The 21,384-nt window shown below is 48.1% G+C and overlaps 1 protein-coding gene across 3 annotated transcripts in view; it reads left to right on the top strand.

Annotated features, from left to right (window-relative positions):
- MIS18BP1 (MIS18 binding protein 1) overlaps window positions 1-18,759 on the top strand; it is a 64,900-nt gene extending 46,141 nt beyond the window's left edge. For 2 of the 3 annotated variants that reach the window (XM_075926124.1, XM_014572324.4), the window contains exons 12-17: window positions 2,302-2,471; window positions 6,086-6,231; window positions 8,152-8,297; window positions 11,545-11,629; window positions 18,059-18,116; window positions 18,228-18,759. In XM_075926124.1, coding sequence (XP_075782239.1) covers window positions 2,302-2,471; window positions 6,086-6,231; window positions 8,152-8,297; window positions 11,545-11,629; window positions 18,059-18,116; window positions 18,228-18,325 — 703 coding nt within the window. In that variant the 3' untranslated portion in view covers window positions 18,326-18,759. The other variant, XM_075926125.2, reaches the window with a different exon arrangement.
- The last annotated feature ends 2,625 nt before the right edge of the window (window positions 18,760-21,384 follow it).

Here is a 21,384-nt window from a genome sequence, read left to right as displayed (position 1 = left end):
CAGGACTGTGCAGCACTTTAAAGACTAACAAGATGGTTTATTAGGTGATGAGCTTTCGTGGATCAGATGAAATTGTGGAAGAAAATTGGCATGACCATATATACCAAAGGGATACAATCAGAAAGTGAACACATATAAAAAGGACAAATCAGATTTCAGAACAGAGGAGCGATGGGGGGAGAGGTTAATGTCTGTGAGCTAATGATATTAGAGGTGATAATTGGGGAAGCTATCTTTGTAATGGGTAAGATAGGATGCAGGTAGTCAAGTCGTTGAGACAATACCCTTTCTGGTTGAAATGGCAAGAATTGGTTGAAATGACCTTACCAATTCAGATATAAGATCAAGAACACATATTCCTGCTCATCCAGAAATATAATTTATGCCATCATGTGCCGACAGTGTCCGTCTGCTATGTATATTGGACAAACATCTCAGACACTTCACCAAAGAATCAATACCCACAAAACAGATATCAAAGAATCAATACCCACAAAACAGTTTCACAAAGAAAAAACAGTTTCTTGCCATTTCAGCCAGAAAAGGCATTGTCTCAATGGCTTGACTACCTGCATCCTGCTTCAAAGACATTTTAACACAAGACTTCAAAGCGAAACCTCTGAACTGTCATTCATGCTTAAATTTGACACTTTACGACTGGGCCTCAACAAAGATGCTAATTATCTTACCCATTACAAAGATAGCTTCCCCAATTATCACCCCTAATATAATTAGCTCACAGACATTAACCTCCCCCCCTCATCCTCCCTCTGTTCTGAAATTTGATTTGTCCTTTTTATGTGTGTTCACGTTTTTTGATTGTATCCCTTTGGTATACATGGTTATGCCAATTTTCTTTCACAATGTAATCTGAGGAAGTGAGTCTGGCCCACGAAAGCTCATCACCTAATAAACCATCTTGCTAGTCTTTAAAGTGCTGCATAGTCCTGTCTTTTGTTTCATGTACATATTTTGTTAGTCTTTAAGGTACTACTAGACTATTCGTTGTTTTTTAAGCTTTTCCAGTTACAGACTAACTCAGCTATCCCTTTGAAGCTGCAGAAATGAAAGACACAGACAATGTAGGTTTTGGTAAAATATGTTTAAATTTTAATTAAAAGTTTAAAGATGAGTCTTCTGTTCAAACATTTTATAATATTGTGCCAGTACAGGAAATCTAGAAATTTAAAATGACTTGGAAACAATAAGAACTCAAGGCTATGTCTACACGGCAGCTTTATTTCAAAATAACTGGTGTTATTCTGAAATAATATAGTCCACATCTACACAGCAAGCAGTTATTTCGACATAATGTCGAAATAATGTCGAGCTGGAGGACTTCTTACTCTGACTCCTGTAACCTTTGTTTTATGAGGAAGAGTGCTCTTTCTCAGACTTCCTGCTATGTAGACAGCACTAAAAACTGAAATAAGCTATGCAATTGATGTAGCTCAAGTTGTGCAGCTTATTTTGGCTTTAGCCCTGTTGTAAAGACATGCCCTTAGGGTTTTTGTGTTAATTAAGATATGCAAAAGGTAAACTATATATGTTGTACAAAAAACCCTACAGAAATTAGTTTTTTTTTAAATTTTCAATTGAAGGTGCTGATCTTTCAAGTGAAAGATTATTCACATGAGGAAATTTAGAGAGAGTAGGACTCTTAAGTGGAAGGAGCAGGTGAATAAGAGGTGACATGATAGAAGCAATCAAACTAATGAATGAGATAAAGATAGTTAGGAACTACCACTTACTCTCTCCAAATACAATAGAAAGGGATGTTAAAAATAACACTTACAATTTACGTAGAAATTAAGTGGTGGCAAAGACCACCACAAAGCATTAATGAGGCCAAGAGATGAGCATGATTTGACCCATCTGTGAATAATAAGAATGACTATAGTACTTTAGGATTAAAAAAAACAACCAACCCAAACCTTGAACATGTTTCAGGGTTAAAAAACCCAAATCCTCTGCCTGAGATTAGGAAGAAACTGCACCCATGTGCAGATCCTCATATGATCGTTTATGAAGATTTTACACCTATCAAAATTTCTGGAACTGCCTGCTGTTGGAGGCAAAGTTCTAGATTAGGACCACCTAATCTGGTTTTAGCAGTTACTCCTTTTCTTAGGTTTCTAAAAATGAAATCAAGTTTTAAAAAGAATCTACATTCCTAACAATGTAAAAGTTAGATTCAGTTTGTCTTATGACTAGGTTAGAGAATTGACTTTTGAATAAACGTTGTAGCCCAACCCATTTCTTCTGGCTGTAGATTTATTACATTTTCTGCTCTCTTTTCAGGGCTGTTGCATCTTTTCCAAAACACAAGAATGGCTTTTGGGTAGATGTAGCAATGGCTTTGGGTACTCGATCTGCAGAAGAATGCCAGCAGAAATATATGGAAGACCATCAGACAAAAGGTTCCAAGAAGGCTGCCACAAAGACTGCGCTGGATAAAAAAGCACCGAAAGGTACAGGCAGTCCCCGGGTTACGTACAAGATAGGGACTGTAGGTTTGTTCTTAAGTTGAATCTGTATGTAAGTCGGAACTGGCGTCAGCTGCTGCTGACACTGATCAGTTTCAACCGCGGCTGAGTCTGGATGCCAGTTCTGACTTATACAGATTCAACTTAAGAACCCCAGGCCTCCCCAAGTCAGCTGCTGCTGAAACTGATCAGCGGCTGATTCCAGGAAGCCTGGGGCAGAGCAGCTCTGCCTCGGGCTTCCTGTAGTCAGCCGCTGGTCAGTTTCAGCTGCGGCTGACTTGGGGACGCCTGGGGCAGAGCAGCTGGGGTGCTGCTGGGTTGCTCCAGTAGTGTGGCTCCTCGGCGCGGAAACTGACCAGCAGCGGCTGAATCAGGACGCCTGGGGCAGAGCTGCTGGGGTGCTGCTGGGTTGGTCCGGAGCGGCGCTGCGGGACCAACCCAGCAGCCCCCAGCCGCTCTACCCCAGGGATAGGCAAGAAAAGCCTGGTCTGCTGGGGGGGGGGAGGGCACTAGCTGTACCCCCCCCCCCAGCAGACCAGGGAGACGGTGGTGGCGGGACCGCCCAAGTCCTCCACGGCTTTGCTCCGTCTCCCTGGTCTGCTGACCTGGGAGACGCGGAGCAAAGCCGCAGAGCACGTGGGCAGCGGGACAGTCCAGGCGCGCCACGGCTGTCCCACTGCTGACGTGCTTGGAGACTTTGCTCCCCATCTCCCTGGTCTGCTGGTCAGACCAGGGAGACGGGGAGCAAAGTCGCGGAGCACGCCCACAGCGGGACAGCCCAAGCGCACCTGGGCTGTCCCACTGCGGGCGTGCTCCAAGGCTTTGCTCCTGTCCCCCTGGTCTGCTGGGGGGGGGGGGGTCCAGCAAAGCCGTTGGACCCCCCCCCAGCAGACCAGGGACACCAGAGCAAAGCCGCCGCCCCCGGGCAAACGAGCAAAGCCGCCCAGGCGTCGGCTTTGCTCTGGTGTCCCTGGTCTGCTGGGGGGGTCCAGCGGGTTTGCTGGACCCCGCCCCCTCCTCCCAGCAGACCAGGGAGACCGGGAGAAGCTTTTCTCGCCCCGGAGGACACGGGTGGCGACCCGCCGCCCGTGAGCTCCAGGGCGAGAAAAGCCCCGTTTGTAAGTGCGGATCCAACGTAAGTCGGATCCGCGTAAGTCGGGGACTGCCTGTACTGGCCTTTCTACCCAAATTGCCTAAGTTCCTTCCTCATTTTTCTTACTTTCAGACAGTTGTTTTTTATTTTAATTTAGTCTGCAGTAAGCCTATGGACATACAGAGAGGGAGTATTAGTCCATGTGTAATATGGATGTTGAAAGAATGATGCATTTTCAGCACACACATTGGATTTAATCCAGTTCTGCCCCTGCTGAATAAAATCGAGTAACATCAGCCTACAAGTCCATTAATATTTTTAGCCCAGTGAGAATTGAAGTGGCATATGACATTTGCAGCAATGTAAATGTCCTTGCTCTGAGGTTAAGTAGGAGGAGGAGGACCTAGCAGTACCATAGACTGTCCTAATGACTGCTTGCCTGGACCTCTTTCCACGATATGCACCATGCATGCTGTTAGTATCTGCACACCTGTCAGCCCACTCAGCACCATGGACAACACTGCCTGCCGGTGGTGCTCAGAGAGACGATCCCCATACGCCAGGAAATTGTGAGCCCCTTCTGTCAGTGCATCTCAAACTACTGTACTTGCTTTCTCTGCTGCTTATTACAATCAAACACCCAGTCTGGGGAACAAACCATCCCTGCTCCAGAAGCAGCATTTCCAGGCTGTGTTGTGGAATGCCTGTACCAACAACTCTAGCACTCCCAGAGCCTTTGTTGAACTCGGACAGTTTCTCCAAGCTAGACCCAACATTCTCCCTTCTAGAAGAACGTTGGACTCCTGTGCCCATGTATTTCACCTGCTGGCATATGACTTGGCATTGCTGGCTTAGTATTGGTATCCCAGTGGCCCACCCTGCCCCCAAGTCTTAGCCCCCTTGCTGTCCATATCAGTGGTTTTATACACTGTCTCAGGTGTCAAACTCTTCTGCCCAGAGCCCTCGGGCTTATAAAAAGTAGAACAAATACAGGTTGAACCTTTCTAGCTCAGCACTCTCTGGTCCAGCAACATCTAGCATGGTATGGAAACACAGTGACTGTTTCTGTTAAGTGACCTGTAAAATAGCTAAACAATTGTTGTTAATGGTGCCATAAGTCTGCACAGTCAACATCCATTTGAGATAAGGGCTAAACACACTGTGCTTCCTTCCCCCCCTCCCCCCCCTCCCAAGTATATGCAATTTATAGAAAGTAGCAGATATCACCAGCAGACAGCAGGAAAACTCCAGAGATTGTAAGACTGTGGATTTTGCATATTGTCTATAACTAGTAATTAGAGCTGTCAAATAATCATTCTTGTGATTAAATGAAAAAAAAGTGATTAATTGCACTGTTAAACAGCATGCCAATTGAAATTCCTTAAATATTCTGGATGTTTTTCTACATTTTCATAAGTATTGGATTAGATTCTGTATTGTAATTGAAATAAGTGTGTATTTTATTACAAATATTTGCTCTATAAAAATGATGAAAATAGGTTGGGAGTTTTTTTGGGTTACATAAGTGCACTCAAAACCAAAACAATGTAAAGCTTCGAGCGTATAAGTCCACTCAATCCTACTTGTTTAGCCAGTCACTAAGCGAAAGAAATTTGGTTACATTTATAGGCAATAATACTACTAATTTATAGTGTCACAAGAAAGTGAGAACAGGCTTTTGCCTGGCACGTTTGTAGCTGGCATTGCCAGGTATTTGAGACAAATATGCTAAACATTTGTATGCCCCTTCATGCCTTTGCCACCACTCCAGAGGGCATGTGTCCATGCTGGTGACGTTCATTTAATAAATAATGTGTTTAGTTAAATTTGTGACTGAACTCCCCAGTGGGAGAACTGAATGTCTTCTGCTCTGTTTTACCCACTTTTTCTAACCTATAATTCATGTTAAAGCAGTCTCGGATAATTACCTAGCACATGTTGCTAATTTTAAGAACACTTTCACTGCAGATTTCACAAAACCCAAAAAAGGTACCAATGTGAAATTTCTAAAGATAAATAAAACTCTTGACCCAAGGGTTCAGAATCTGAAATCTTCCAAATTTGAGAGGGATAAGGTGTGGAGCATGCTTTCCACTCTGATATAGAAACTACAGAGCCTGAACCACCAAAAAACTTTAAAATTTTACACAGTTTTAATGCAGGTTTTTCCTAACATAATGCTACATATGTAAGCTCAACTTTCATGATTTAATTGCACTACAGTAGTTGTATTAAGTGAATTGAAAAATATGGTGTGTGTTTTTTTCAGTGCAAATACTTGTAATAAAAATTATAGTGAGTATTGTATGCGGTATTCTGTGTTGTAATTGAAATCAGTATAGTTAAAATTCTAGATACCATTTATTTAAATATTTGGATGTTATTCTATTGTTTAACAATGTAATTAAGTGTGATTATTTTTTTTTAAATTGCTTGACAGCCCTGCTAATAATCTAAGACCAAATAGCGTAGTTAATACCTCTGAACAAATGTAATATGTTGGCAGATGCAGATAAGAAACAGCCGGTAATAACTGCTAGAGTGGGAACCTTGAAAAGGAAACAGCAGATGAGGGACTTTCTGGAGCATTTGCCAAAGGATGACCATGATGATATATTCACTGCAACACCCCTACAGAATTGCCGAGTAAAGGTACATCTGTCATTTAAAAACGTATTAAATGAAATGTTACATTATAAAACTTTCCCTGGTCGGTTTCTTGTAGCATAGATTAGTGACTTTGTGTTGGGAGAAGGAGTTTCTATCTTTGACTATGTATTGGTGAGTGCTGGCAATTTGGACCACCAGTGTAAATGGACTAAAAGAAACTAGCAAACGAAAGAAACTGTTAAATTTTTATTTCTTCATGGCGTGTAAAGAGATGTGCATGCATGCTCCCTCTGTGTGTCTCACAAGCTGTTTCTGGTAATGTGGAAAACTGGGACTGCGGAATGTGGTCCTTCCTGGCTTTGATGTCAAAAAGTTAAAAGCTCTAGTTCCCACACTAGACATTCCTATCTTCTTCCTCAGAGTGCTGCTTATATCTTTGAGTAAACAGATGTCAGTGGTTCAAAGACCACTGTGTAAAATAGAACCAGTGACTAATGGAATTTTTCTTGCCCACACCTGCATCCAAGTGAGGTTTAGCTCCGTTTCAGTTGCAGCTGTTGTCAGCAGCAATTCCATATCACAGTGTAGGCCAGAAAGCTTGCAGCCCAATGAATATCACTCTTTGAGTGTTTGCTCATGTGCATTCCGATGCATCATCGTCAGAAGACTTTTCCCTAACTGTATCTGTTGGGTCGGCTGTGACACCCCCCTGTAGCGATGCCTCGCGGCATTTGTGTGTGTGTGTGTGTGTGTGTGTGTGTGTGTGTGTGTGTGTGCGCGTGCGCACGCACGCACGCACATACAAACACCACCCCTGCCAACTTGATTCCTGCTTCAGTTCCTCCTTTCTGCCAGTGATGGTCCTTGGAGTGTCTTGCTTCGCAAGTAGCTAGTCCTTAGCACAGCAGTCTTCAGTTATCTTGGTAGTGTAGATTTAGTGATTTGTTCGAGTTACCTTAGAGTAGGTAGCCGGGGGCAGGGAGGGGGGCTTCCCCTCTCCTATTGCTCGTGCTTCTGGGGCATGTAGCTGCCCCAGGGTTTCAAGCAGTATGTGAAGTGTGGCAAGCATATGCCCAGAGGGGATCCTTTTGAGCTTCCTCAGTGACACCCTCGACCTGGGTGCCACCCTCTGGCTCATCGGTGGCCCCATCCTCACTTCCCATGCAGGACACCAGAGGACAGGAGGAACATGCTCTGGTGGTGGCACAACCCACGGCCCCTCTCCCCACTGGCAGGGGATGTGGAAGGAGAGCAGGCAGGCCAGGGTGCCCCAGTTCCCCTCGTAGCCTCCTTGTTGTCCCCTCCCTCAATGGACTCCAGTGCTCACCAGGACCTGCTCAGGCATGTGACTCAAGGTCTCAATCACCCAGCAGAGGAGGTGGTCGAAGAGCCCAACCCCATTGTGGACGTTCTTTCGCCCGAGGGTTCAGCTCCGGTGGCTCTGCCTCTTGTTAAGTCAATATAGACTCCAGTCTCAATTGCACCCGTGGCCAATTTTTATTTTATTTCAGAATTTGTATTCTGCAAGCGAGATCAAAATGATGGTTTCATGTTTATAAGTTTCTGTGCAACTAGCAATGTACATGTAAAACAGAATTTGCATAAAAGGAGACTGACCTGAGGGTTATCTGCAACCAAATCCATATCCTGCCCAGGAAAACTTAATATGGATTGAAATATCTTGGAAAGTTGGTAAATACAATTTTAAGGCAACTTAAATCTCTTCACTTGCAGAACCCGGTCCAAGATTCTTGGTATCTGCTAAACACAAAGGGGCTGTGGCTTTTGCTACCCAAATAAAGCAGCATTTGGTTGCGTGCTATTTCCAGTCTGTGCTCCTTAACAAGAAACCGCAGAGGGGAAAGCAAGATACTAAGGGTGCATCTTTAATTCACTCTCATAGATTGACAGGTTTCTAAAACTGCTCATTGATTGATGATGGTGATGTGATTTTTCTTGTAGCTCCCAACATTCTGGGAAAGCCAAGATGATGATGTCTTCCAGCTTATGGATAACAATCCAATCACACCTTCATCAGCTGTCTTCCCTTTGGTAAAAACTCCTCAGTGTGATCACATTAGCCCTGGCATGCTGGGCTCTATCAACAGGTAAGAGCTACAAACTTATATTCATTGTGTAATGTCACACACAGTTTCTCAGTTATGTCTTTCCATCTAAACCATTTTGCTTCCCTACTTGTACAGTCGGGCAGGTTCTGATGGGCACGATTCTACATTGTTCAGGCTCTAATCTTTTTGATATACATTGCAATTCTTGTTGCACAGGTAAGGCTTAATCTTTAAAACCAAAGAATAGAATTTTAAGAATTGTAACGTTTTGAAGCTCACTTGGATGGTACCTTGGGATTAAGTACATGTCAGCCTTATGGAAATGCAGAAGTAGAATGTTTGTTCAAGACTTAGCAAAACTATCTCCATGCAGCAGAGCTGAGGTCAGGGAAATGTCAGAGGTGAAAGCCAAGTGCTTATATCTTAAATAAAAGCCCAGCAATTAGAAGATTCTTTAAGGACATACCAGTTAGTTCCTATTGTGTATTATTGTACTTATCTTAATGTATCTGAACGACTACCTTTCTCTCTTTGGTTTTGTGCTTTGTTTGGCTTCCTCTGCAACATCAGTAACGGGCAATTGTTGGAGTTCGGATCAGTGTTCCTCTAAGTTTTCCCAATCGTGCAAAATAGGGATGTTACAATTTTTGTAAACGTGTATCTGCTGAATTTTTCAACCTTTTAGGGAGCTGGCTTCCCGAGCACCAACTCCCCCCACACTGCTGCCTTTGATATAGAGGAAAAGCTGGCTCCCTGAAGCTGGCTCCCTGTGAGCACTGGCTACTGCCTGCCCTTCCCCTGCTGCCTCTGGGAGGCATGAGCCGGTATGTGTGGTCCACATGCATCTCCCTAGTGCAGCATACAAGTTGTTAGGTGCAATAAATTTGGATAATTACTCCAGCTGGAACATGTTAGACATTTTCACACTCACTGCTTGCTCAAATAAATAAATGTAAGTACAAGAGAAATAAAAATGATGAAATGCACAGACTAGTTAAAACACTAAAATAACACACTGAAAGACTAAAATTATAGAGAATGTATGTACGCTACAGGAAGTGCCAGTACTACCAGTATGTGGTGAGGAGTGTGAAAGAGACTGTGTCTGTGAGACCCAGAGACTGCTGCTGGGTAAGATTCTGAGAAGCCCTGTGCGCTGTTGATTTGAGACCGTAAATGCTCTCCGTCTGTGTTCCTGTGCTGTTGTCTCCCCTCCCCTGCTCTGCGGAGAAGGGTACACGGGGAGTGGGAGGGAGAAACTGAGCTGGCTGCTGGGGAAAATCTCAAACAGTACACGGCCTCCCTAAGAGAGCAGGTAGTAACACCCTGTTCAGACTGCAGCAGCTCAGCGTTCTCCTGAGCCAGGCTGTGTGCGCTCCCTCCTCCTCCACGGAGATGGGATACAGGGAGGGGCAAGGGAACACCCTAGCATCCGCTCCTCTCTCCCTCTGCTCTGCAAAGCTAGCAGGAGGGTACCTGGGAGAGCAGCTGCAGGATGGAGCAAAGTGGGGGAGGGTTGGGTTGCAGCATAGTACATCCTGTGATTTTTTTGGTTGGACAGAGATATTTAACAAAAGCGTTCATGCAGTTTGAGCGGCGTGAATTTTAAAATGAACATCTAAGAAACGAATGGATTTATTCCCCATTTCGAGCTCACAGTGAGAGATGGAGGATCGTGGTGCTAGCAGTGGTATTACTTCAAATTCTGAAGAAATTTGGTTCAGAAGTGAGCTTGTTATTTTCAGTAGCTTGAAAATGAATGTGTGCAAGGGGGGGAGCCATGAGTGTTGTGTTCAGACAATTTGTAAAAAAGAAAAAGGAGGGAAGGAATTTTAGCATTTTAGGATGATTTAAGGGTCAAATACAGCACTTCCCTTTTTAGCACTTCCAGACCAGAATCCTTCATTCCAAATGGGATTTTTTTTTTTAAAGTATCTTACATGTAGAAAATGTGAAGCAAAGGGTGGTAGCGAAATACATGGCAGGTTGGTGTCATCGGTGTATTTTCCTTGGAGTGTTTTGTCAGTGGTCTACTGCCAGTGTATTTGTGCCTCTTGCTTCACTCGTGTGGAGTTTGGGGGAGTTTGTGTGTTGTCTGTGTTTTTTGTAAAAGTAAGTATTGGGTTTGAGTTCAACTGTTCGTGTCCCCTTTCTCCATTATATGTACGTGGCAGCCTAAGGTAATGACAACTTGTGGCTAAGGCTTAGATGTCAGCACAGCACCTGCCACTCCCCAGAGAATTCTAGGAAAAGGTTAGTTGGCAGAGCTGTGCTACAGTTAACCCTGGCAAAAGATCTACAGTCTGGAAGCTGAAGCTAAACAAATTCAGACTGGAAGAAAGAGGTACATGTTTAACAGTGAGGGTAAATAGCCAGAGGAACCACTTGCTCAAGGCTGTGGTGGATTCTCCATCTGACATTTTTTAAAATGTGCTTTGCTGCAGGTCACACAGGACTTATTGCAGGGGAATTCTACGGCTTGTGTTATGAAACGTGGCCAGTTGAGAAGCTTGCGGTTCTGGCCTTATGATATATTCAGGGTTTTTTGGCAGTGTAACTATCTACTCTGTCTAAAGAGGGGCTTTTTGCTGGAATAAAAATGTCTTAAAGGTCGTCATCCCTAACCAACATCACAAACGTTGGTTGGTGTAATAGTGTAGGCCGGCCCAAAGCTGGTTGAGAAACCTCAGTAGCTCCTAGAAATTCTGATGCAGGATTCCTACTACTGTGGCTGACACAGAAGGCTTCGTGTCAGGGGCTGACTGAGGAAGAAGCAGACTTGTGTACACTAAACTGAGGTAGCGCTAACTTGGGAGGGGAAGGGACAGGCACTGTATGTTCATAGGCAGATGCCGACTATGACTGATGTCTCCCTGCAGAGAGCTGCTGCACAATCTGCCTACTGTGTGGTTATGAAGTTTATCACAAACTTCATGTACAGAACTGCAGTGCTGGCCTTTTAAAAACAAGGCTGATGATTATCTGTTCAATTTTTCTTTAAAATGGTTCAGTTCCCTTTCTGCCTAAAGGGTGACTTATTTGTAATTGCAAGGGCTCGACAAACCGCTGATTCTACTTGCCTGTGGTGAGTAGATTTCAGCCGGTCGCTCAGTGCGCCCCATTCACCAGCGCTGTGCGCAATGCTGGTCTGGCACATGCGCGGTGCGGGGATGGCGGGTAGCTCTCGCCGCGGTTTGTCAAGCCCTGATAATAGCTGTAATTGTACCAACAGGAATCTACACACCAGAAACACCAGTAATACTGACCGAACTGTTTGTATTTGCAGGCGGGATTATGATAAGTATGTGTTTAGAATGCAAAAGAACTCGAAAGACAAGAAGGGAGTCTGGAGCAACATCAAGAAAAAATCGGTAAGGAATTTTTTCCCTGTAATGTAAATGGAAAACTGGTAATGGAGTATGTCTTGTCTGGAAATGGGTGACGGGGAGGGATCATGTGTTGTGTTCCCTCCCTCTGGGGCATCTGGTATTGGCCACTGTGGGCAGACAAGATACTAGGCTAGATGGATCATTGGTCTGACTCAGTACTGCCGTTCTTATGTCCCTGTGTGCTTTTCCTGTGCCTGAATGGCATCAGAAAAATCCCAGAATTGCAAAGCTGTGATTGTAGATCTTCTTATAGTAAAAGTTCCTAGTTTTTAAAACTGTATGTTGGAGAACACAACTTGTAGCCACAAAATGGCAATTCTCTGTCGCGATTAAATGCAGAATCACTAGGAGTTAGATCCACAAAGGGATCTAGGAACCTAACTAGCTCTTTCGGTGGTAAAGGCCAAAATGTAGCTCCTCAGAACACGTGATCTGCTACTCTATTAGATGCCTGCCCCAGCACCTAACTGCCTCGTTAGGCACTTAAGCCCCAGAATCATGCCCCATGGGAGTTCACAGATGCCCCCCAAGCCCTGTAGTTCTTCGAGGAGTGTCCCTGTGGGTGTTCCACCGTAGGTGTCTGGGGCGCTGCTGCTCACCTAGTTGGAGATGTTTTGGTAGCAGTGCCCTCTGGTAGGCTGCACACGCGGAGCAGACGGCATGCGCAGTGCTTCTGCTATGCATGCTCAGCCCACCGTCCCTTCAGTTCCTCCTCTGCTGCCACCGGCGTCGGTCAGAACTGCAGCTGCTCCAGCTTTCCTGTCCAAATTCCTAATATTTCTTAACTGCTAGTAATAGTGTTCAGAGAGCGTCACTTTTTCTAGTTCCTGTTAGTTACTGAAAAAACAAAACAAGAAGAACGTTTTTCTTATTAAGGCCGTTTGCCTTAGCAAGACTTTCTCCCTGGGATGCCAGGGTCCCCAGGATTCAAACGCTGCCTCCCTGCAGGCTTTCCGTTCCCATCTCCGACAGGCGTTCGCAGTGTGTCCGGTACCTGGGGCAGCACAAGCCACAGTCCAGTGCCAGCATTGCAAACCGCTAACGGCCCACACGTGCAAAGCAAACTCCAGCTCAGACTCCTCTCCCTTGAAAACACGGTGAGGCCGGCCTCGGGTCTGGAGCCCTCAACGCCACCTCGCCAGCCCTCTCTGCTGGCTCCACACCAGGGGCTCTTCCTCAGAACAACCCAGGAAGAGACCCTGTTCTTCAAGGAAGGTGAGTTCCCCTCATAAAAACGGGGGCAAGCCCCCAGGATACTCCCTGTACTGGGACTGTCAGGCACCAACGGCTCCCAATGGTCCAAGCCCTCAAGATGGGCACTAAGGCTGCAGACAAGCCTAAGTCAAAATCGGTGCCACTGGGGCAGCATCTGAACCAATCTTGGTGCCGATGAAAGCAAAGGCCAAATCTGCATCTGCTGAGGCACCATCAGCACCGAAGAAATCCAAGCCTCACTCAGCACTGCTGGCACTTTGCCGTCTCTGGCACCGGAGAGGCATAAACCCGCGGTACCGACGGCCTCCCACGTGGCACCACTGACACCGCAGATTGTGGCCGTACCTCCCTCAATGCTGCTGCCAGCACCAGCGACCCCACACCACAGCCTTTTACTGCTACGGAGGAGCTCAGGGTAACGTCATTGCCCATGACCCTGCTGTTCAGCACTGATGTCACATCCACGTTGGGCAGGTTCAGGCTTTCCACTCCTGTAGGGTTGGCAGCGCCGCTTCGAGAGACAAGGACGACAAGCCCTTGGTCGGTACCCACACCCCAAGGCACTCCTCTCCAAAGCAGCTATAGCTACAGCAACAGCCACCGCTGGAATGGCAACCTTCTTAATGGCTGCCTCCAATACCAGCCAGTGGACCCTGCCAAGGTGATCGGGCAGATGCCAGCCACTGTCCCATCGGTCTGCACCACAGGAGGCTGACTTCCTGTTTTCCCAGCCGTCCCCTAATTCTTCAGCTGTGGACACAGTCAACCAGAGGGGAAAACAGAGTGCAGCCAGAACCATTCCTTATACAAGGAGTGGAGGCATCTAGACCTCACGAGCAGGAAGGCATATTCTTCTTGACAGCTGCTCATCGCTAATTACACCGCAGTATTCACAAAATATACACTTCATGTTTTCAAGCAACTGTCACACTTTGATAGCCTTCCTGATTGCAAACCGTTCAAGGTCAGCGTAAACGAGGGCACCCTGATTTCTCGCACAGCTTTGCAAACATTCCTAGATGCCGCTGACGCCACATCCCAGTTCATTGTGACGGCTGTCTTGATGAGGAGGCCATCATGGCTTCACCTCTGTTTTTCCCGTGAGGCATAGGCCATGATAGAATACCTTCCTTTCCAGGGCTCCAAGCTGTTCGCGAACACCACCCATGCGTTGCTCCATTCCCTCAGAGTCACAGGCCATGTAAAAGACGTTTGGTATCCATGTCCCTACACCAAAACGCAAATAGGGACGGTATTTTACACGACAATACAAGCCTTCGCCCTTTACTCAGGCGCGGAGACGTTTGACAACAGGAGGAGGCAAGCCCCTGACCAACCTTCTACCTCCCAGCCCTCAACTTTGAGGCAAACATTTTGAAGGTCAGGTCGAGAGTCTGATAACAGCTCTTTGCTTAAGGCAACCTCAGCCCCATCAGCTATTTCACAAGCGTCTAGTCCCCTTTTACCATCAATTGTCTTCCACCACAACTGACAAATGGGTACTCAACATTACAAAGGGAGGATATTGTAACCCCTTTTCTTCTACCCACCTTCCCCCCCATCCCTCCTTCAGGGACCCAGTTCTCCAAGAGACTGACCACTTGCTCCATGTGGGGGCTATAGAATGCGTACCTCACCACTACAGGGTTTTACTCTCATTACTTCCTCACAACAAAGAAGTCAGGGGGATGGAAACTGATTCTTGATCTCAGGAAGCTCAACCGTCATGTACAACCACAGTAATTCAAGATGGTCATCCTACCCACTATAATCCCTGCCTTAAAGAGAAGGGGACTGGTTATCGACTCTCAAACTCCAGGACGTGTACTTTCGTGTATTCATTCATCCAGCACATTGGTTGGTAACTAGCTCATTTCACTGTAATGAACCCGTGATTCTACCTGTCTTCTTTCCAAAGACGCATGCCGACGCTAAAGAAACTTCATGGCACACGCTCGATGTACGCAGGGCGATTGCTTTTTGTCTGGCCAGGACGAAGAAAATCCGCAAATCACCTAAACTATTTGTGTGTCTACTATGGAGAGATCCCTGGGCAGGCCACTTTCCACCCAGATAGTCCAGGTGGAGAGTGGACTGCATCAAATTGACCTCCTCCATCTTCGGTCGAGACCCTACATTGCAACTACGAGCGCACCTATGAGAGCCCTCGTGGCTTCTACAGCCTATCTGAGTAACGTACCTCGAATGGACGTCTGCAGATGTGCTACGCGGTCCTCCGCTCATATGTTCACCAGACACTACGCCCTCGACACTTACCTCTCCCAGGGCACTCGGCCTGGCCGCTGCAGGATACTGACTAGCTGAAGCACCTGCCTCCGATCACAGCTACTGCTCTACAGTTACCTAAGGTGGAGCACCCACAGGACACTCCTCGGAGAAGGAGAGGGGGTTATTCACCTAGTGCAGTAGCAGAGGTTCTTCAAGATGGTTGTCCCTGGGGGTGCTCCAGCACCCGCCCTTCTTCCTCCTTGCTTCGGACAGAGCTGGTTTCTTCTGGGGCAGAGAAGGAACTGGAAGGATGTTGCTGTGCATGCGTAGTAGTGGCACCCGCGTGTGCTGTCTGCTCCGCGTGTGCAGCCTACCGGAGGGCATCCAGAGGTCAGAGTGGGTCACAAGCTAAAAATGAGCCAACCATGTAACACTGGTGCCAAAAACCCCCACACATCTGGGCTGCATTAGCAGGAGTGTTGTAAGCCGGACACAAGTAGTAAGTAATTCTTCCACTCTACTCTGCACTGTTTAGGCCTTAACCGGAGTACTGCGTCCCGTTCTGCGTGCCACGTTTCAGGAAAGATGTGGACAAATTGGTAAAAGTCCAGAGAAGAGCAACAACAATTACAATTATTAAAGGTCTAGAGAACCTGATCTTTGAAGGGAAAAATGAAAGTGGGTTTATTTAGTCTGGAAAAGAGAGGCTTGTGAGGGGGACACCTTTTCAAGTACCTAAAAGGTTGTTACAAGGAGGAGGGTGAAAATGGTTCTCTTGGCCTCTGAGGACAGGACAAGAAGCAATGGGCTTAAACTGCAGCAAGGGAGGTTTAGGTTGGACATTAGGAAAAGCTTCCTGCCTGCCAGGGTGGTTACACACTGGACTAAATTGCTCAGGGGTTTGTGGGATCTCCAGCATGGACGATATTGCAGAGCAGGTTGGACAGACGCCTGTCGGGGGTGGTGTAGATCCACGGTGTCCCGCCAGTTCGGAAGCAGTAGCCATTATAGTGGCTATTGCTACAGAGAACTAGCCCCATTCAGCCGATCTAATAGGCACATGTGGCTAGTGGCTAGTGTGTGGACACCACGGGTTTATATGGTGCTTGGTCCTGCCATGGGGGCAGGGGACTGGATTCAATGACCATTTGAGGTCCCTTCCAGTTCTGATTCTGCATCTACTTGCATGTGCTGCCCCCACAGCTCCCATTGGCTAAGATTCCCAGCCAATGGGAGCTGTGGAGCCAATTCTTGGGGCGGAGCCTGCTGTGCTGCTGTCTAGGGACTGAGGGAGTAGAATGTCATCAGGACTGGGGGGGTGCAGAGTCAGGTAGGGAGCCTGTCAGCCCCTCCAACCCGCTTCCCCCAGTGCCGGTGGAAGAGGGCAGTCGGGGGGGGGAGGGGTGGCTAAGCTTTTGGCAGGGCTTCATGGTACAAGTCGTGTGCAGGTCGCAGGCTATGAATTCGTGTTTATGGCCCATGACCAGTCCACGACTAAACTGTAGCCTTAGGGTGGCGACACCGTGCCAGGCCGTACTTCTGTGCAGGTGCCGCCTTTAGAGGGGGGTGCCCAGCTACCGGTCACCGCTCTGGCAGCGCAGAGGAAGGGTGGCAGTGCCATGACCCTTCTAAATAACCTTTTGATGCCCCTGCAGCTCGGTTTTGGGCCAGGACTCCCCTTCTCCCCCGACATCCATGCAGAGTAGGTGGAAGCGCGCACAAGACCAGATTTCACAGTGTGATGCCTTTTCATGGCCATGTGTTTGGTCAGGCCCTACTGAGCCGCCTAACGCCCGTCTGGCTAGTGCCCTCATTGGCTCAGACCCCCGTTGGCGAGCTTACGTTCTCCCGTCTGCGCCAGGCAAGTGAATCGTCATAGAACTGCACCAACTGTTGTCAGTTACACGACTATTCGATAGCCCCTGGGGTGGGGCTCCTGCCACTCCGCACTGTTGTCTGTGGATCGGAGCCAGTCCACAGATCAGCTCCTCTTGCTGACTGGCTGCCTGCAGCCCCATGTGCTGCCTCTGATAGAGGTAGCAGCCCCTTCCTTGAGGTCTGAGCTCCCCACGGACAGAGGCGGCTGCTGTGCTGAGGCCTCTGCCTGTGGTAGGCCCAGGCTCCCCACAGACAGCGGCTGCTCCACGGGGGGGACAAGGGAGGAGGAGTTCCAGTGCCCGTGAAGAGTTAGTTTAAAAGTCAGCTCCCCGCAAGCACCAGATCCACCTGATCCCCTCACCCCAATGCTGCTGCCTCTGATAAAGAGCAAGTACGTGTGGGGAGCCGACTTTCAGTTTGTCTGCCCCCCCTCGCTTCCCCCTACAGAGGCAATGGGAAGTTGGCGGGGGGAGGGGGGCCAGGCAGGAGAGCCAGTGCTGGGGGGAGTCAGCTTAAAAGCCGGCTCCCCCAGCACCGTCTGCGCATGGACAGTTCTTTCTGCTGCTTTTGTAACAGCCTGGAGCTAGCAGAGCACTTGCGGCTGAGAGCCCAGGCTCGGAGGGACGTGCCTCCCTGTAGCCTGGAGGTTAAGCCCTGCCCCTCCCTTGGCACCGCCCATGGCCTGGCTTAGCAAGGAGCCTGCTGGGTGTGTGATGCGCAGCCCCCATTCAGGTAGGGAGCCTGAGTGCCGAAGTCAGGCTGTGTGACTCCAGGATCTAGGCTCCTGCCCAGTTCCGTGGGGCGATGTTCAAGGTCACCGTGCCGGCTTCTGTGAATCCAGCCTGACGTGCCAATGGCAGCTGCTGCCTTACCCCATAGGCACTAACTTCCTGGGCACCCAGTGCAAACCCGAGTGCTTCCTGACCCCTGGCACCTCGGCCCTGCTGGGATTCACCAGGCAGGCCTCCCCCAGCTGTGTCACCTGGTGGATGTCCGTGAGGCAGCGACCGACTGGGGCCCCACACAGGTAACAGCAGGACGGTAGGGGCTGTGACAGTGACAAACATTTTCTTCTGTTGTTTAAATCAGGCTGGAACCGTGTTTACCACTCCAACCTGCAGACGAACTGCATTTGCCTTTGACCAAGGTGAGCGTTATCCCTGCTGCTTTGCCTCCTCGGGGCACTTCCTGCTTGCACTTGCGCACTCGGACTTCCAGAAGAGCGTTTCCCACCACTGCTGTCCTTCCTCTGTTGCAGGTGCAGCAAACAACCCTGTCATAGGGAAGCTGTTCGCAGGTGATGCAGCAGCGCCGTCTGATGAAGAGGAGCAAGAAGATTCCTATTTCTCTACTTAACCTAGGCCCTGGTTGTAAATAGTTTAACACTTTCATAGAATTAAAAGGCAAAATATTCTAAGGGGCTTCAGTCCCCCTTTCAACATGGGCGCCCATCGTCACACACTCAGAACGGGCCTGTAGTGTGGGACGGTGTCCAATTATGTCCGAGTTGTTTCATTCATACCAGTTTGTGAGGTTTGTAATGCTTGATCTTCTGTGTCAATTGAAACAAACCCACTCCCAGTTCAGAGTGCACCTTCACTCCCTCTTGTGGGGAACGTTATATAAAATACCAATTAGTGTCACAAGATTTTTTTTGTTCCTTTTTAAGGTAAAAATAATGTTTTAAAAATGGTAGTGTAATAAATCCACAGTAGGCTTTGTAATGAAATGGCCTTTTAATTTTCTACACTGAAAGCAGTTGTATTTTTATTAAATAACTTTCCAGTGACTTTCAAAGGTCTGAGAACTGTTTTGTGACCATGTTGTTTATAGTAAATGATTTCAAGGGGTAAATATAAAATCAACTAATTCTGAGGTGCTTAATGTTGCAAACCTGTATCCTCTGTGAGATTTTTTAAATACCAAGCCTTTTAAATTGGGGGAGGGGAGTAGTGGGGCTCTCCGGCCATGCAGGGTCAGTACCTGACTTCGTGAAGAAAAGAGAAGTCCTGCTGTTCAGCAGGATGGGATTGCCAGCGGGTGGAGCTCGTGGTCTAGCTCAGGGTTTCCCAACCTCTGGGTCGCCATTACATTTCAAAAGGGTCACCAAGTGTCTCTGCCTCCCTCCTCCCCCCGGTTTTGAACTGCCCTGGGTCACCAAGTCTTCCTGAATTGTCAAAATGGGTCCCCCTCTGGAAAAGGTTGGGAACCGCTGGTCTACTGATGTATCCTCAGAACTGCTTAGCAGCAGCTAGTTCCAGTCCCAAGGGTGAAAGCCGCTGTGGCCCTACCTACCACAGGCTGTGTAACGGTTACTTCCTCTCCAGCGCTCTAACAGTGTCGGGGGAATTGGGCTGAGGGTCCCAACTTAGTGGTTCTCAGGACAGAGGAAAGTTGGGCCCTTGAAGACTGCAGAAGCAGCAGGGCAAGTCCTACAGCTTCACCTCCCTGGGATCTGCTGTTTCCAAAGGTGGAGTTTGGGGACATGTGAGGACACATTAGCCTTCTCCCCCTGCTGTGTGTAAATCGGGTCTCCTCAGTGCTGCTGTGAGGATTAGTGGCATGTAAAACACTTGGAAAATGAACTGAAGCGTTTAGCTGGAATCACAAGGCTTTAAGGGAACACGTCCATGCTTGTTTGATTGGTGCAGAAACATCCTCAGACCCTTTACAGCAGGATCAGCTGGGTTGGTTCTGGCTCCTGAGCTGTCGTCAGGGATTAAAGCCGCCCACATTCATGGACCTGCTGCCTGAACTCCCAGACTGCACAGTTATGCGCTGATACCCCAAGAGGTGCTTCTACATACCCCTGTGAAGCAAAACAACCTCAGTGAATGGCAAACTGAGTGCAATTCAGCTTGTTTTAAACTACAGCTCTGTGGGGCCCAGACATCAAGTGCTGGTTCACACAAGTGGGTAAGAGGCTTGTTTTCCAGCTGTAGCCTGGGGCATGGACGCAGCCAATTTCACTATGAGAGCACTCACCTAGATCGCTACATCTGTGCCCACAGCAGCAGCTGGCCTGTAGAGCTGCTAGGGAGGGTGGCATGGAAGCCTCAGCCCCACTGCGGGTAACTGAGGGTTTTGAGTGAGCGACACGGCAGGGCCTGCAGCCTGGTTAACTGGAGAGTGCTCTCATCAAGATGGTGAAGCTGCCGCTATGACCAGAGAAGGCAGCTGGGTGGGGCAGGGGGTCCAGTTAACCAGGGCACAAATTGAGGGAGCTCTGGCAGCTGCAAAAAGTGGGGGCTGTTGGAGATCACAGGTTTTAGCAAGTGCATGGCCACACCAGTGTGTTACACAGTTACTAAAATACTCCCCTGGGGTGTGGCTGGCAGCCAGTGCTCAGCCAGGGAGCCCCTGACACACAAAGTTGGCAGACACCCTGTATCCCATTAAGATAAATACAAGCCTGCCCCCTGTGCTGCTGCCTTGGGGGAGGGAGGGGGAGTCAGTGCTTGGGGAGCTGGCTTGAAGTTGGGTTCTCCATAGGCACCAGCTCCTGCCCCCCATTGTACAGAGGCAGCAGGGTTGTACAGTCATTCGGCTTAAGCAGTAAGCCTGAGCGGTTCAGCGTTGAAACAGCTCGGTGCAAGGAAGCGCCTCCAGTGCTTTGGGGGTTAGAGGCAAACTGGCAACGAGAATAATGATGCTGTAGAACGTCCCTTATTCCCCACTAGTGGCCCCCTGCCTAGGGAAATAGTTTTTCCTAATAACCCACCTCGACCTCCCCCCATGTAACTTGAAAGCCTTGTTCCTTGATGTCTGAAGACCCCTGGCAGGGCTGGGAGTTGAACTGGCTCCTGGGGTTAAAGCACAGGGCCAGAAGGGTCCTTGAGAGGCTAGTTACTCGCCTCCCTTGTGAGGCAGACAAGTCTCCAAACCAGGGTTGCAGGTCCCTGGGTGCGGCAGGGGCTCCAAGATGCTTTGTTGAGCTGTGTCCCCATTGGCTCCAGTTCACAGTTTCCCACACTGGAGGAGTGTCACTACCCACAACTGGAGCCCTGTGCTTGGCCACACTTCATCCTGTTGATCCAGATCAGTTATGAATTGTAATGCTGTCGCCAGAGCACTTGCAACCCCACACGCTTAGGCTACTTCTAGACTGGCATGATTTTCCAGAAATGCTTTTAACGGAAAAGTTTTCCGTTAAAAGCATTTTCGGAAACGAGCGTCTAGATGGGCAGGGACGCTTTTCCACAAAAGCACTTTTTGCAGAAAAGCGTCCGTGCCAATCTAGACGCGCTTTTCCACAAAAAAGCCCTGATCGCCATTTTTGCGATTGGGGCTTTTTTGCAGAAAACAAATCTTGAGCTGTCTACACCGGCCCTCTTGTGCAAAAGCTTTGCGCAAAAGGACTTTTGCCCGAACGGGAGCAGCATGGTATTTCCGCAAGAAGCACTGATTTCTTACAG

Source organism: Pelodiscus sinensis, chromosome 5 (assembly GCF_052426305.1).
Source record: "Pelodiscus sinensis isolate ZL-2025 chromosome 5, ASM5242630v1, whole genome shotgun sequence".
Classification (NCBI taxonomy): domain Eukaryota; kingdom Metazoa; phylum Chordata; order Testudines; family Trionychidae; genus Pelodiscus; species Pelodiscus sinensis.
Note: the sequence above shows the minus strand (reverse complement) of the source record. Positions and strands in the feature narration are given on the sequence as shown.